The sequence below is a fragment of the Prionailurus bengalensis genome, chromosome B1 (assembly GCF_016509475.1).
Source record: "Prionailurus bengalensis isolate Pbe53 chromosome B1, Fcat_Pben_1.1_paternal_pri, whole genome shotgun sequence".
NCBI classification, from domain to species: domain Eukaryota; kingdom Metazoa; phylum Chordata; class Mammalia; order Carnivora; family Felidae; genus Prionailurus; species Prionailurus bengalensis.
In genome coordinates this window covers 166041335-166059255 of record NC_057344.1, presented here as the reverse complement: position 1 = coordinate 166059255, position 17921 = coordinate 166041335, and the positions used below count along the sequence as shown (strand labels likewise).

General features: G+C 40.0%; 1 protein-coding gene across 3 annotated transcripts in view; it reads right to left on the bottom strand.

The window, feature by feature from the left end:
• CORIN (corin, serine peptidase) overlaps nt 1-17921 on the bottom strand; it is a 260812-nt gene that overhangs the window by 217094 nt on the left and 25797 nt on the right. For all 3 annotated transcript variants that reach the window (XM_043572726.1, XM_043572727.1, XM_043572728.1), the window contains exon 2: nt 6639-6783. In XM_043572726.1, the coding sequence (XP_043428661.1) occupies nt 6639-6783 (145 nt within the window). The remainder of the gene's footprint in view (nt 1-6638; nt 6784-17921) is intronic.

The window sequence follows — 17921 nt, the reverse complement described above, 5'->3', positions numbered from 1 at the left end:
TTTTACATGTGGCATTTATTATGCCGAGGTATGTTCCCTCTAAACCCACTTTGTTGGGAGTGTTTATCATGAACAGATGTTGAATTTTGTCAAATGGTTTTTTGCATCTATTAAGATGATCACATGATTTTTATTCTTCATTTTGTTGATGTGGTTGATCATATTGATTGATTTGCAAATATTGAACCATCCTTGCAACCTCAGAATAAATTCCACTTGATTCTGGTGAATGATCCTTTTAACGTATTATTGAATAATTTGCTATTCTGTTAAGAGTTTTTGCATCTGTGTTCATCAGGGATACTGGCTTATCATTTTCCTTTTTTGTGTGGTGTCTTTGTCTGGTTTTGGCATCAGAGTAATGCTGGCCTCAAAGAATGTCTTTGTAAGCTCTTCTTCCTCTTCTGTTGTTTGGAATAGTTTGAAGAGAATACATATTAACTCTTCTTTATTTTTTTATTATTATTTTTTAATGTTTATTTATTATTAGAGAGAGAGTGAGCAGGGAAGGGGCAGAGAGAGAGGGAGACACAGAATCTGAAACAGGCTCCAGGCTCTGAGCTGTCAGCACAGAGGCCAACACGGGGCTCAAACTCACGGACCGTGAGATCATGACCTGGGCCAAAGTCGGAAGCTTAACTGACTGAGCCACCCAGGCGCCCCAGTTCTTCTTTAAATGTTTGGTAAAATCCACCTTGAAATCCATCTGATCCTGGACTTTCACTTTTTAAAAACCTAAATCTTGGGGCGCCTGGGTGGCGCAGTCGGTTAAGCGTCCGACTTCAGCCAGGTCACGATCTCGCGGTCCGTGAGTTCGAGCCCCGCGTCGGGCTCTGGGCTGATGGCTCAGAGCCTGGAGCCTGTTTCCGATTCTGTGTCTCCCTCTCTGTCTGCCCCTCCCCCGTTCATGCTCTGTCTCTCTCTGTCCCAAAAATAAATAAACGTTGACAAAAAAAAATTAAAAAAAAAAAAAAAAACCTAAATCTTTATTTTAGAGTCCAAATTTTTGGAACCATATGGACAGCTCAGACTATCCAATAATTTTAGAAATACTAAACTGGGGCACCTGGGTGGCTTAGTCAGTTAAGAATCCGACTCTTGATTTCAGCTCATGATCTCACAGTTTCATGAGTTCAAGCCCTGCTTTAGGCTCTGTGTACTGATCACACACAGCCCAACTGGGATTCTCCCTCTCTCCATCTTTCTTCCCCTTCTCAACTCATACTCTCTCTCTTGTCTCTCTCAAAATAAACAAACTTTCAAAAAAAAAAAAAAAGAAGAAGAAGAAGAAAGAAAGAAAAAAAGAAATACTAAACTAAACCTTTGTAGCTCCAGCTTCAGGTTTGTGGGTTGAGGAGAGAAATAATTTGCTACTGCTCTCCTCTATATCCTGCTCCTGAAATAATTATTTAGAAAGTCCAACTCCCTTATCTTCCAGAATCTCTTTACTAACTTGACTTTTTGCATGAGAGAAGCCCAAAGGGACAAAACACTACTACACAGAGTGCATCTGTATTAGCATAAGGCTTTTATTATCTTTTCCTAATTCATAATCCTCTCGCTATTATTGTTGTCTTTTGAAGCTACAGCTCCTGTTATTTATACAAAATTGGCATCCCAGCATCCCACAGCAACACTTATGGACCCATAAATAAATAAATAACTTTGAAAGAGCATGCAGTTAAAAACTCAAACCAAACAGAACATTTTTTAAAGTAAGCAGAATAATTTAATGAGGTTATTTTTAAAAACAAAAATATAAAACTGTTTTATTGCTTATCACAAAAACAAACATGTCAGTTATAAAATAGAAAATATTTATTTGAGCAGATACTACTTAACATATCCATATCAAATCATCTGGGGCAGAATCTATGAAAAGAATGTTTTTGAAGAAACTGTCCAGGAAACTCTCACTTTCTAAAAGTTACTTAAATATAAGCCAAAATCGTACTCAAAAGTGGTTATAAATGGTACATTTCCTAATCCCATATATAGTGATAAAAAAAATTGTACTCGTAGGTATAACCCAAGAGTAATGGAAACAGGTTCACACAAAAACTTGTACATGAATATTCAGAGAAACATTATTCATAATAACCAAAAGATGGAAACAACTAAAATGTCCATCAACTGGCAAATGGATTTTAAAAATGTGGTAACTCAATACAATAGAACATTATTTGGCCATAAGAAAGAGTGGGGTACTGATACATAATACAACATGGATGAATCTTGAAAATATTATCCCAAGTAAAAAATTCCAGTTACAAAACCCACATATGCTCATATGAAATGTCCAGACTAGGGACATCTATAGAGATAGAACATAGATTAGTGGCTGCAAGAGGAGGATGGAAATATAGGGGACTAACAGTAAAAAGTATAGAGTGTCTTCTTAAAGTGATAAAAATGTTCCACAATTGATTGTAGGGATGGTGACACTTATCTGTGAATATACTAAAAATTGTTCAATATCCACTTTAAATAGGTATGTGAATTATATTTCAATAAAGCTGTACAAAAATTAGAATCTAATAAATAAAGAAGCAAACAAACAAATTTAACCCGATTAAAGCACTGCTTTAATAGCATCTCACCTCCGTGCAGAGGCCTCTAAGCCCTGAGGTACTTTTTTTTTTTTTCAATATATGAAGTTTATTGTCAAATTGGTTTCCATACAACACCCAGTGCTCATCCCAAAAGGTGCCCTCCTCAATACCCATCACCCACCCTCCCCTCCCTCCCACCCCCCATCAACCCCTGAGGTACTTAAAAATGTGTTTAAAACTTACATTTAGCATTCTACCCTGAGAATGAAAGGAAATAGTCTTCAGTGTGTGTGAGCCTCTGAACCTCTTAGAAGAATTAGACCTTTAAAAATGACAGTGGTCTGACTGAGGAAGCTCCTATCAGACAGACCCTCGGAAAGATAACAACTATAAATCTGGACAAAACACACCAAAAAAGTACCCGAAGGCCCAGGAAAGGAAACAGAATCTGGCCAATTCTGGAGGAGAGTTGAGTCTTGGATGAAAAGAGTGGCAGAGAAGAGTTTCAGAGTTTTGTCCTGTCTCTGGCCTGAGAGCAGACCACAGTTGGTACCATGTGGGGGCAGGGCGACTAAACCTCCAGTAGATAACCTAAAGTCTTCCTGGGCTGAGCCACTTCCTGTTTCCTCTTCTAACTTGTCACTTTGTAACCTCTGCAGTGTCTCTCCTCTCTTGGGTATGAAACCCAGCACTTCGGGTTCTTTTCCTTCTTCTCTGACCATTCTTCCTGTATCTCTTGATTCCTTCTTTTTCTTTATCTTCCCCTTAAATACTCCAGGGCTTTTGCCCTCAGCTTTTGATCAGTACACTTCCTGTTTATGGTTCATCTATTTCTATTGCTTCAACTGCCAGTGAGACTCACACCTTCATAACTGGTCAGACTCGGCTTCCCTTCTGGATCCTTCTAGCTTCAAACCAGTAACCGTGGGGTGAGAGTTAAGTTCTTTTTTTTTTTAATGTTTATTTATTTATTGGGGGGGGGGGGAGCACGGTGCTGAGAGGGAGGGAGAGAGAGAATCCCAAGCAGCCTCCAAGCCTAGCACAGAGCCCAACTTGGGGTTTGATCTCATGACCATGGGATCAGGAGTTGAACTGAAATTAAGAGTCAGCACTCAACCAAGACACTCAGGCACCCTAAGTTCTAAAGTGAACACGAAAGCCAAAAATCATGTGTAGTCACAATTTCCCTTGAAATTTCCTTAGGAAAGCAACATGTTCTTCTATACCTACATTCATTTCTTTTTTTTTTTTTAATTTTTTTTAATATTTATTTATTTTTGAGAGAGACAGAGAGAAACAGAGAGAGAGAGAGACACAGCATGAGCAGGGGAGGGGTTAGAGAGAGAGGGAGGCACAGAATCTGAAGCAGGCTCCAGACTCTGAGCTGTCAGCACAGAGCCCGACGCGGGGCTTGAACTCACAAACTGTGAGATCATGACCTGAGCAGAAGTCAGTCACCTAGCCGACTGAGCCACCCAGCCGCCCCTATACCTACATTCATTTCTTAGTCTTGTCTACACTGTTGAATTTGATCAAGATAAATGCACTTAAACTATGATGCCAATATATTTTGTTTTCCCACAAGTATCTCTAAGTTAACATGTCCAAACTAAACTTCCAACCTGCCTTCCATCTACCTACATCACACTCTTCCACTTTTATTTCCTCCTTGAACAAATGGCACCAAAATCACCCTGGTTGCCTAAGCCAAAAATTCAGAGGTCAACATTGGTACCTCTTTTCCTTCACAGCAAAATCCAATCAGTCCTGGGGCGCCTGGGTGGCGCAGTCGGTTAAGCGTCCGACTTCAGCCAGGTCACAATCTCGCGGTCTGGGAGTTCGAGCCCCGCATCGGGCTCTGGGCTGATGGCTCGGAGCCTGGAGCCTGTTTCAGATTCTGTGTCTCCCTCTCTCTCTGCCCCTCCCCCGTTCATGCTCTGTCTCTCTCTGTCCCAAAAATAAATAAACGTTGAAAAAAAAATTTTAAAAAAAATCCAATCAGTCCTGATTTCTGATTTTAATGCACCAAATGCCTTAATTCAAGCCCTTATCATTTTTTTACTTAGACCATAGTCAGAGCCTCAAAAAGGCCTCCTGACTTTCTGCCTCCAATCCTCTGCAGTTTATCTAGACCTACTGTCTTTTGCAGATGCAAACATGATCAGATTTATCCCTGTTTGGAAAGATCCTCTAATGGTAAACTCATAGCAGCGGTTCCCAAGCATTTTTCTAGAAAATAAATACTATTTTCAAATTAATACTATATAAGTTCCTAATATCTACAAATAGAAGCTGTATTTTATTAGGATTAATTTACTGTATAAGTTATAAGTGTATAACTTATTAAAAAACAATTAGAAAATAATAGGTAGTTTTGATGAAATATAAAAATTCAAAATTGTTGGTAAGCAATTTGATCAAAATCATCTTGCTATTTATTTCTCTATTTCATTTGAATGCACATGATCAAAAAAATCCTGATTCATAGCAATAGGTAACTACCAAAAGTAGTATTTTGGGGTTTCTCCCCACTAACAGTTCACCTTTTAAGTTTAGCATTTGATTCATTTACAGAGATAGCAAGATCCAAATACAAATGAATTAATCTGTCAGCACAAATTACTTGGTTGTTGGTCTCCACTCGGTTAAAAATTGGTGTGTAATATTTAGTTTGAGTATGTGTTTAAGATTTCTTTTATAAATTGAAAGCCAAAACAAACATTTGCAGGGAGGCTGGGTGGCTCAGTTGGTTGAGGCTCTGACTCTTGATTTCAGCTCAGGGCATGATCCCAGGCTAGTGGGATTGAGCCCCATGTCAAGCTCCACACTCAGTGTGGAGCCAACTTAAGATTCTCTTTCTCTCTCTCTCTCTCTCTCCTGGGGCATCTGGGTGGCTCAGGGGTTAAGCATCCGACTTCATCTCAGGTAATGATCTCGTGGTTCATGAGTTCGAGCCCCAAATTGGGCTTTGAGCCTGCTTCAGATCCTCTGTCCCCTTCTCTCTGCCTCTCTCCCTCTCTCTGGCCCTTCCCCCCGCCTCAAAAATAAATAAACATTTTTAAAAAATTCTTTCTTTCTCCCTTCGCCCCTCTTTCCAGCTCTCCCCCCTCTCTCTCTCAAATTAAAAAAAAGGGGGGCACCTGGGTGACATAGTTGGTTAAGCATATTCCTCTTGAGCTTGGCTCAGGTTATGATCTCAAGGTTTGTGAGTCTGGGCCCACACTGGGTTCTGCGCTAACCGCATGGAGCCTGCATGGGATTCTGTCTCTCCTCTCTGCCCCTCCCCTGCTTGTGTGTGCTCTCTCTCTCTCTCACACAAAAATAAATAATAAACTTAAAACAATTTTTTCTAAAAAGAAAGAAAAAAGAAAACATTTGTGTAATCCTTGGAATTCTTCCTCAGAACCTTGGTTTCATGGAATAGAGTTTGAAAACCAATTACCTAGGAGCTTAAGCCCAATTCCCTTAGGGCGACATGCAAGGGCCTGTGTCATTTGGACTTTTATCTATCAATCTAACTGCATTTACTCCCACTGCCAAAATTCTACCCAATCTCCTAAGTCTACCTCCATCTAGCACAAGGTTATACTTTTGCACTTGCTATTTTCTCGGCCAAACCCTGTACTTGTACTATGGCCTTCTTACCTGAATTGCTATGAACTCTCCAAAAGTTAAAATGTTAATGCCTCATGAACCCTTCTTCGATTTCCCCCAAAGTACCTAGGGTAAACCTCCATCATCAACTTGTGTTGCCTTGTGTAGTAATCATCTCTTCCTCTCCCCCATGAGTTCCTAAGAAAGAAGGACTTAAAGTTAACCATCCCTAAGTTCTCAGGGACTTTCAAAGTGCCTGGTACCTGGTAATCACACCTTAAGTGCTTTTAATTAATTACTTCATTAATTTATATTGATAATAATCACTAGCAGAGTGATTACACTGGCAGAAACTTCAGATTTGCATTAGATAGTCAACAGGTAACCTTTTCACCAAGTTGACACTTCAGGTTAAATAAGTACTAAGTAGAAATGACGGTTATGCTCATTTTCATTTTGACTTCATTTTTCTTTAATAGTGGCATCACTCACCAACAAAGGAGAGCAGGATCACGAGCAGGACAATGAGGGCACAGATACACGGAATCAAGACCAGCAACAGGAAGCGGAGAATATTCGCAGTTGCCAGCTTCTGAGAGCAGCCATCACCCATGTTATTGTCAACAGCTCCCAAGACCTAACGTAAAAGAGGAATATGAAACATGGTTTTAATATTACAAGGCAACGCAATACACGGTATGAAATTATAGAGTACAGCTGTCCATTCAGAGAAGCAGCATTCCTGAGAGATTCTAGTGCGTGTGCTTTAGGGCATGAAAATGAACTTAGGCATTAAATCACACTATTAAGTGAACAAATAACTATACAACCACATTCAAGGCAGATAAAATCATCTGTTTCTGAAGTGTTTTTCAGGAGTACATGAACTTTTAACGATATCCCATCTTGAATTTTTTAACATATTTGCCAATTTGGTATTATTTCAAAGGCCTCTGAGTTTCCATGGCAAGGACTTATCTTGGCCCAGAGCTACAAGCAAAGACTACCTAGTACAGTGATAAAATATTGGTGAGTAGGTGTAGACAGGACATTATCCAAATTTCATTGTTGTTTGTCCCCTCAGTCCTAAGCCCAATTTGCATGAATCTGGATAAAATTAATTTTCAGCCATTTATAAGTCAGCAAGATTAAATATTACTGACCATGTATTTAGTGACAAGCTGAACAATGAAAAAGAGAGCCTGTCCTGTTGACCAGTTAAACACTGACAACCCCTGAGGATACCTTCCACTGTCCAGGCTGCCCCTGCAGTCTATCTATTTGTGAAAGCATTATGAGATGGTTCTGACAACATTCTTATCTTAAAGTACTTTAAATTTTGCTAATTTAAATTAAAATTAAATACCCTAATTTTTAGTTCAGTCTCTTGCCAGAAATGATGTCTGGAAGTTCATTTCTTGCAAATGGCTAGTTTAGGGCACTGACATTTTCAACAGGAGTCTGAGATGAAATTAAAAGTTATTTGAGTCCCTCACTATGAGCAATTCTTCCAATCCCATGTGAAGGTGTTTCTCACGGCTTCCTCTTAGACTTTTGACTCTCCTAGCATTTTCTTCTGTGACAGTTTCAGAGCTTGAACGATAACCTCTGCATGAGTGACTCCTGAACCTTTCTCGAGTCTCCAACTTCCTTCCAAGTTGTATCATATATTTCCAATACCTGGTGCTCAGCAGCATCTCTTCTCAACAAGTCCAAAACCAAATTAATCTCTTTCTCTGTCTCTACCTTCAAACTAGTTCTTCTCTTGACTTCCATATTTTTGCTAATAGACATTCCACTACTCCAGTACCCCAAGACTCCTCACTTCTCCATCATCCCCCCATGCCACGCATTATCAGGTTTTGTTGGTTCTTCCCTTATAACGAATGTCTAATTTTGAAAAATGAATGGCCTTTGAGATAGACCTTTATCCTAATCAAGAAGTTCCTAATAGAATGGTCCTGTACTTGATCGTTTACAGCATATAACAAGTACTTGAAAATTTCTCATGGATAAAAAGGCAACTTGGATACATTCTTCTGGATTGCAAGGCATATGTGATATTCCATTTCTGCTTTATTCCCCCTAAATCAGAATCAATTCTTATTCGCTAACACATATTGCAGGCAGTGTTCACTACATGTACTGTGATGTAATGACACCCTCTGTAATTTTAAGCATACCCCATGAGACATATTATTTGAAAGAACCTATGATGTTAGCTTGAGAATGGCTTGATCTGCTAGGTTAATGTCTTTACTGACCCATTCCCTCTGCACCTGGCTTAATCCACCAGCCAAAGTGAGATCAGAGTGAATTTACAATTTGATCTGCACGAAGACATGGCATTGTGTTAGAGGAGACCATAAAAAGAATGTGACCACCCATCGACCTGTGAGCGGGACCCAGGCAATCAGAGGCTCCTCACCCCCTCCCCCGTCCTTGAAATGTACCACTGTTCCCACAGCCAGAGCCATTTTCAAGAATGCAGCCTTGAGAGAGCAATGTGTTGTTGAGACCATCTGGACAATACACATGACTAAACCTAGTTAAGGCCTCTATATAAACTTTTATGATTCAGGCAGGCAGGTGTGGAAATTCACTCATCTTGTCTGCCTAAGACAAGCCTCATAGTAAGTTACCTTGCTTCTTAAACCTACATCTACCAATCTGAAGTGGTCTGTCTTTTTCTTCAGTATCTCCTTGCACTCTGTGTGTAAAAGCCAGTTTCGAATTTTACCCAGGAAGCTCCAAAGTTTGCAAACCAACACACTGACACAATTTAATATAAGATCTGCAATAGCACAATAATTACAACACCAACATTGGACGGGTGGTGTCCTTTCAGGCATGGAAATAAGCAAGTGTGGGACTACAGCCCAACAGAGACAGTAGGAGAATCTATTGACTTACTTCATTTACTCATCAATTAGTTATTGAAAACCTAAGATTGGGGCGCCTGGGTGGCGCAGTCGGTTGAGCGTCCGACTTCAGCCAGGTCACGATCTTGCGGCCCGTGAGTTCGAGCCCCGCGTCGGGCTCTGTGCTGATGGCTCAGAGCCTGGAGCCTGTTTCTGATTCTGTGTCTCCCTCTCTCTCTGCCCCTCCCCCGTTCATGCTCTGTCTCTCTCTCTGTCCCAAAAATAAATAAACGTTGAAAAAAAAATTAAAAAAAAAAAAAGAAAACCTAAGATTATCATCAGCATGGTGATGGATGTAACTATGATTTCAGACTAACTGTCCCTCAAAAGCTCACAGTCTTATAGGAGAGATAAGTCCATAAACGATATATCTACATGTCAAGGTAGCAAATGTTAAGCACCATGACACTTACAGCTAAAGTGCCGTAAGAATTCAAAAGATAGGAATACAATTTCTTGCTGCAGGATCAGGTAAAGCATTACAGAGAACCAGCACTTGAGGCAAACATAATTCCGAGAAAAGTACCCCTGAAAAGTCCTACTATAGTTTTAAAGAGTGGTAAGATACAATCAGAGAGGTAAGGAAGTTATGAACTTTCTTTGGCTTCTGTAACAGTAGAAAAGGTTTCTTTGTTAAGATGGTCACGGGAGATTACAGAGATCATCTTCTTAGGTAGCAAATTCACAATGGCCTCAGCACTGCCTGGAATCTTGTAGCCAAGCACATCCTATTTAGTATTGATCCATGAAGAGTCAGCGGAGAAAGTGCTAGAAGCTCATTCTGATATCTCCTATGGATATAGGAGTCAAGTCAACAAGTCAACAAGTACTTGACCTCCAGAAACCATATTCAGGATTTGTGCAAATATGTTCTCCAGTGTCTAGGAAATTGTTTGCTCTTATCAAGGGGAGAAGAGAAAGAAATACTTAGAAGAAAGCCAGCACTATTGTCAATTTCATAACTGTCCTCCTGTATTCATGACCACTTAGGACTATAGCTATAAGTGCTGCATTACTCAGAGGCCAGAGGAGTTTCCCCTGGGCATAACATAACTCTTAGACTCTCTTGTTGAGTTAATAACACCAGATGAGATAACCTGCTGAGGAAATTCCTAAGCTTTGTTTCAGTGGACTACAACCCTCTCTCCAGAGGGCACCCTCTTCCAGAAACTACCTCCATGGGCTTGAAACTGTAAGACAAGCACAAGCACAGCATTCCATGGCACAGGCGGGCAAGACTGCATCTGATTGACCTGCACATACTTCAAATATGTCCTTCTTGTGTTTTGTTAATCCTGCTAGTAAAAACTCATTTCTTATATCTTAAGAGCTACATTTCTTTTAAAAGCTGCCATGTTGGTTTATACCACATGTACGGATACAATCTGTCTAACTAGGATATTTTCTTGAGTCAACTTGATTCCGTGTGGGAGACCTTCTCATCCCTCTCCTTTCATATTTTTAACTCTCTCATGCTCACCCCTGAACTTGCTGACTCAACCATTTTCATGACAGCCATCCTCTGACTCTTTGGAGACCGGCTGTCCATGGATGCCTCTATCTTGTTCCAGTCTATCAGCTCTCTCTTTTTTTCATTTCCCTACATATCTTCTTTAAAATCTTTGTGCCATTAATGCAACAATACTCTTGCTAATGCCCTGAACCTGCTCACCCCTCTAAATTTTCTTCTCACCCATCATGTAAAAGTCAATACCAGATGAATCCAACAATCTTATCTCTCTGTATCTACACCTGGACAGTTGAATGTAGCTGTAAAAAGTCACTCAACAGGACTACTCAATTGCTGACTTAAAGCCTTATCCATTCTCCTCAAACTACCTTCTCCCATTCTGCCCTCACCCTAAAAAATGACCCATCTCAATTCCCATCTTACACAGAGAACAAAAACTGTCAAATGAGAATTGCCTCACTTACTTAAATCTAAACCTACACACCTAATCATTTATAGACCCTTCCTTCTTGTTCAAACAGAGAAGCTATTTAAGGCTCCTTGTATTTAAGACTAATCCTGGGGTGCCTGGGTGGTTCAATCAGTTAAACATCTGACTCTTGATTTTGGCTCAGGTCATGATCTCACAACTCATGAGTTCAAACCCCCTTTCAGGCTCTGCGCTGTGTCAGCACAGAGCCTGCTTGGAAGTCTCTCTTGCTCTCTCTCTCTCTGTCCCTACCCCACGTGCTCTCTCTCTCTCTCTCTCTCTCTCTCAAAATAAATAAACTTAAAAAAAATTTTTTTTAAAGGCTAATCCTCCCACACTCCATCTCCTTTTCCCTGCTCAGGAATCGTACATCTTAATTCTCCATTAAATCATACATCCAAACCCAAACTCTTTCTCTCTCTCTCTCTCTCTCTCTCTCTCTTATTCTCTCTCTCTCTCCCTCTCTCCCTCATTCCCCACCCCACTCTCACTGCCATCAGCTTTTTATCATGTTTAGATTTCTCCAGTTATATTTTTTAACCGTCCTCAAGCCTAATTGCAACAGCCACTGTCCTATTTCTCTCCTTCTGTTTGCCTCCCAAACACCCTAAGAGTTGTTAATATTTATTGTCCAAATTTCTTCACTTACCGTTTACTCTTGCGGCCACTACAATTTGGGACCCACTTCTGTCACCACACCAAAAGACTTTTTGGTATGGTCACCAACAATGTCCATATTGCCATATCCAAATGACATTTTTCAGTCATCATTGTAATGACATCTCAATATCATTTGAATGATCAAATTCTCAGCCACTCCCATCTGCTTCAAGCACTTTCTTCCCTTGACTTCTCTTTCTCCTGCCTCTATGGTCATTCCTTCTCTTTCTGTAGGCTCTTTTCTCACATTCACACTCTCCAGGCAATGTCACCTACACAAATAGCATCAATTGCCAACCCTGTACATGTATGTGACTTACATCTTTAAATACTGAGCATAAATCTTTCCCCTGAGCTCCAGACTTTTGTATCCAACAGGCCATTTGACATCTTCTCAATGGATGTTACAAAAATACCTCAAACTTAACATGTCTGAAACAAAACAAATAATCTTTATCCTCCTATCTGGTATTTTTCTAGAGTTTCCTATCTCAGGAAAAAGTAATTGAGCACCTGTTGTGTGTCAGGTGATGTTTGGGCACTTGGGATATATCATTGTGCAGGCAAAAATCTCCAGCTTCATAGATCTTATATTCTAGTAAAAGTTTACCATCATGTTTACCTATATCCATTATTTCTCTCCCTAATTTGTTATCTACATTCTAGCCAGAATGATGAAGAGGATGTATATCACTGGATACGAGAAAAGGCAACATGAAAAATGATTCCCAAACTTAACTAATTCAGAGCCTAGAACCAAGATACGATCATGAGAAGCATGTACCCAGTGTATTGGTAGAGATTTGGAGAGGGCTTTGGACTTCCACAGGGGTGTGTGGGATTTCAAGTCCATTTTGTTAAGATTTCAAAGGTCAGGGACATCTGGGTCGCCCAGTTAAGCATCCGACTCTTGATTTTGGCTCAGGTCATGATCTCATGGTTCTTGAGTTCAAGCCCACGTCAGGCTCTATGCTGACATCATGGAACCTGCTTGGGATTCTCTCTCTCCTTCTCTCTGTGCCCCTCTCCTGCTCACACATGCTCTCTCACTCGTGTTCTCTCTCTCTCTCTCTCTCAAAATAAATACATAAACTTAAAAAAGATTTCAAAGGTCAAAGAGACCATAGTTGACATTTCAGGTACATTAGCCTTTATCTTGTTCTGCCTTCCTAGAACATCTGACTTTATTAGCACATAGTGCAGTCTTGGGAATACTTCCACAGCTGCAAATGGCAGAAGCTGCTTTAGAACAAGGAGATACCTGCTTCTGTAATCATAGCATAAATAGTACTAACTCAGTTGTGACTCTTTATATGATGACCTTTTCTCATCAGTGTACCAGCCATCTACAGTAGCACCTGACCACAATCAGGAGTGGACCAATACCAATTGAATAAATAAATGAATTAAATCACCTAAACAGAAATTGCTCTGTGCATCATTAATGGAAATTAGTACTTCTCTTTTTCTTAAAAAAATTTTTTTTCAATGTTTATTCATTTTTGGGACAGAGAGAGACAGAGCATGAACGGGGGAGGGGCAGAGAGAGAGAGAGACACAGAATCAGAAACAGGCTCCAGGCTCTGAGCCATCAGCCCAGAGTCTGACGCGGGGCTCGAACTCACGGACCGCGAGATCGTGACCTGGCTGAAGTCGGACGCTTAACCGACTGCGCCACCCAGGCGCCCCAATACTTCTCTTTTTAAATTATATATGCCTTACAAAGTCTATTCCAAAATCATGGAGTAGAAAATGTGTTTGGTAAAAAAAGTAAAAATATTTCCCGTTCAGGGAAAATATACTAAAATTAATAAAATTGGCTTTTACTAGGAGTATTGGTACAATGCCATACTCACATTTCCTATTAGGAGCTTTGAAGTCAGTTAGAAACTTCTGTTATTCAAAGAGTAAATTTTAGTGGGGTTTTTTATAGGCAAAATTTTTTAAATACTATCTTTGTTAAGAACATGAAAAGAAGTGGTTTTGTAACACCATTAACCCCCTAAATCAGAGATTCCCAGACATTCTTGGCTCAGGGAATTATCGGCTTCCAGGTAATTTTTTTTCAGTGGCCTGAACCAAAAGAAATGCCTAACAATTCCATTTTTTTAAGTCTCTTGGTACCACTATTTTATACGTTTTTGCATCCTAAGCACTTAGTAGCCATTTGAAAAAATACAACACATAAATTGAAATAAGCAAAATTTTCATGTGATTCTTCAGTAATGACAAATACTTACACACAACACCTCAAACCTTGGAATCAGATTGGAAATCACCACCATTCATCGCGTGTGATTTTTTCCGTGGTACAACTTTTTACACAGTAACCATCAAGAACCCAGCCTTATGAAGACAGGATGATATCAAGAGGAATATAGTACAATGTTGAAACTGTAAACTGTCTCAAGATAGTATTTCTTCTGATAACCAACAAATGTTGAGTATCACTGGATTCCCTTCAAAAACTGAAAATAACTAGCAGAGCCTCTGTGAGTCACTGCAGTGTTTGGGGGACCTCAGCCCACAGTTTGGAAATCATGGTTCCACACTATTTCTCCAACATCTACCTGCCTAAGTCCGAATCCTCGGAGAAGTAATTCATATTTAACCTCATTCAGAAAGTTTCCCTTGATACCCTAGCTATAAATAATCTCCCTCTGCCTTATCTGAATTTTTTGGTAGGTGGCAGAGACTAATTGACTGCTAGCATCTATTCTTTCCTTTAATCTTAGAAACAGAATCCTAAATTTTGTTTGGGTCAATATTTAATGGCCACTAAGAATAGAGACAACATTTCCCAGCCTCGCTTGCAGCTATGTAAGGCCATGTGGCTGAGTTCTTGCTCATGAAATGAAACTAGAAGTAGTAAATGTGACTTACAGGAAGGGTCTTCAAAGAGAGGGGTATTGTCTTTCCTCTTTCCTGCTGGTGGGAATATGAATGTAATAGCTGGAGCTCAAGCAACCATTTTAGACTCTGAGGTAAAAACTATATGCAGAAGGCAGCCGAGTAGCAAGAAAGAAGGAAATTGAATCCCTGATAGATTTGTGAAGCTAATCTATCAGTCCTGAACTGCTTATTTTCCAGACTACATTCCCATGAGAAAAGAATAAATTCTTGATAAATCACTGTCAGTCTGAATATTCCATCACTTGCAGTTGAAGCAATTTTAACTGACCTATGCACTTATCACTTCCTACTTTGGATCATGGTCATGTATGTACAAACTAAAATTATCAATCTACAATCTCAGTACTAGGTAGGAGTACTAGTACATAGTACATAGTGCATAGTAGGATCAATTAAATATACGTTTTCTCAGTTGAATAAATGACTCATAATTAAAGTTCAAAACATGTCCCAAGAAATATTTGGGGTTTTTAATTTACTTACTGTGTATGGGATGGAGATAAAAATCATAAGAGACTTTTTGATAAATAATAGAAATGTCAAGTGTGTTTGCCTTTGACCAGAATCACAGAAACTCGGTGTGGCCACAGTAGATTATCTCCTGCTACTCAGGAGCTAGGTGCCTTTTATATGTCTTCAACAAGGATAAATTCAGAAGAAAAAATTTACAACATAGTAAAATATAGCTTATCAATTTTCAATTAAAAATTTCTGGGGCACCTGGGTAGTTCAGTCAGTTACGCATCCAACTCTTGATTTGGGCTCAGGTCATGATCTCATAATTCCTGAGATCAAGCCCCAAGTAGGGCTTTGTGCTGACGGTGCAAAGCCTGCTTGGGATTCCCTCTTCCTCTCTCTCTGCACTCCCCTGTTTGCACTCTCTCTCTCTCTCTCTTTCTCAAAATAAATAAATAAACTTCTAAAAAATTTCTAAAGGGGCACCTGGGTGGCTCAGACAGTTGAGCGTCCAACTTCAGCTCGGGTCATGATCTCAAGGTCCATGAGTTTGAGCCCCACATCAGGCTCGCTGCTGTCATCCTGTCAGTACAGAGCCCACTTCAGATCCCCTGTCCCCCTCTCTCCACCTCTCCCCCACTTACACTCTCCCAAAAATAAATATACATATTTTTTAAATTTCTAAATACAGTGTAGTAGCCAAAATGTTTCATCAGGAGTTAATAGGGAGCAAGCAATAAAACATGAGGTTGGTTAAAATGCAGGCAATTAGTGGACTAGGTCATCTCGCAATCCCATTGGAAACCCCACATTCTCTCCCAACTTCAGCAATCTCCTACCTGGTTTCCCCCTATCCTCACCTGTCCCCTTCCAACCTCACATTGTAGCCCTGCTTAAAACCCTCCAGAAACAAAGGCAAACTTCTTTCACGTGGCGTAGAAGACAGTGTTTGTCAGACTTCGATGTACATGTGAAACATGCGGGAGGAGTCTGAGCCAGCAGGTCTGGGGTGGAGCCTGAGACTGTGCATTCCTCCCCAGCTCCCAGGTAACGCTGATGCTAGTGGTCTGAGAACCACACTTTGCAGTAGCAGGATCTAGGGACCCTTCTGGGTCTGCACCGCCAATGCTAGCCTCTTTGGACACCTCTCATGGCCCCCCTCTCTACCTTCTGCCACCTGGCTCTTCCGGATGCTCAGAAGAACTCTCTGCCTAGAACGGCCTCCCTCCATCTCCCAACCAGCCTCTGTCCCTCAAGACTCACCCTTCCTACATCCACTCATGACCATGATTAGTTCTCATCTTTCTGCTCTTTATCCCAGTTGAAATTTACATATATGTGTGTGCTCATTAGATTCTGTTGGTTATTCCTGCCACACTGTAGGTGCCATAAAGTCAGGGACCATGTTGGCTTTTGCTCGCCAGTGTAGCCCTATACGTGAAAAGGGCCTTGACTGTAGTAGGCACTTCATAAAAGTATTACAATGATGAATCAATAAATTCATCTAAATCTGCCCTTCCACTGCCAGAAGAGTCCTGGAAACACAAGGAGTAAAATGCTGTTCCATGTTGGAATAATTACTACCGTCATAATAATAACAGAAATAATAACAATACAGCAAAAAATCAATTGGGCATTTCCTGTGAGCCAGGCACTGCTCTCAGTGTTTTGCATATAAAAATGCTCTTAATCCTCAAAAAACTCTACTAGGTGGTTGCTATTACCATACCCATTTATAGATGAGTGTGAGGCTCTTTGTGAATAACTTATAAAAATAATTCAAAGCAACTGACAAAAAGGCAGAATCCAAAGCAATATTCAGTCATTCAGTTCCTTTTTCTAAAGCTCAGTAGAAAGACCAGAGATCTCATGATTTTTTAATTTGATCGAATTCTCTGGCTTTCAGAACTTTTTAGAACACACTGTCCACACTCCAGCTCCGTCCCTGCGAAGACAGACTAAGCTTTTACCCTGAGTCATGCAGAGCTGGATCCAGATGTCCTATGAAGGACCAGATCTCATGGCCCTCATCTTAAAAGACTCAAAACCACCCATTCCTGAGTACAGCTCGTCCTTTGGAGGTAGGAAATAGACCTTTTCCTGAGTCTCCATGTTTCTGCCCCTCCTCCCAGGTCAGATATGGCATAATGGAGGTTACCACACCCAGCCATTAAGAGATACATTTTAGAAGTGGCCTGTCTGTGGTATTTTTCAATTTCTTTCTAGAGCTCACATTTCAAAATTACCTTTATAACCTTGATCTAATTATCTAGTAAAACCTTAATTACCTGGAATCTTTAAGTGCATAAGTTTTCTATTCTCTTTTAGATATGAGAGATGGAAAAATCATAAGAAAATAAGTAAACTGTCAAGAATTAAATTTATAAAATATTGCCAGAGAATGACTTGAAATTCTGGAAAATATGGAATCTTCTACAGTTTCTATAGTGTAGAATATTTTGCCCTGAGAATGCAGGGCATTGGCCCTAATGATCAGTTTTCAAAGATAGGGATATTGTTCTGCCTAGCACAGTGTAAGTAACATCATTTCTACAGTAAAAAGTCAGAATAGAAAGGAGGTTCAGGTTCATATGTAATATGTGAAAAACCTAATTAACAACAACAAAAACCCTATTTCCTGACCATTCCAAGGTTTTGTCAAACATATGCTCTCCTTGGCCTACAATAGCTCCAAAAGTGGCATGCACACCCAAAGACACTGTTTATAAAAGACTAGTATCAGCTTGCTACTTCTTAAGGTACAATATCATATGTAGAGATATGTTGATTATTTTTATTTCAAATAGGATTTGCTTAAATTACAACCAAAGATTAGACAAACTTGAGGTAGTATACAAACTGTTCCAGATTAACAGAGTATTTTG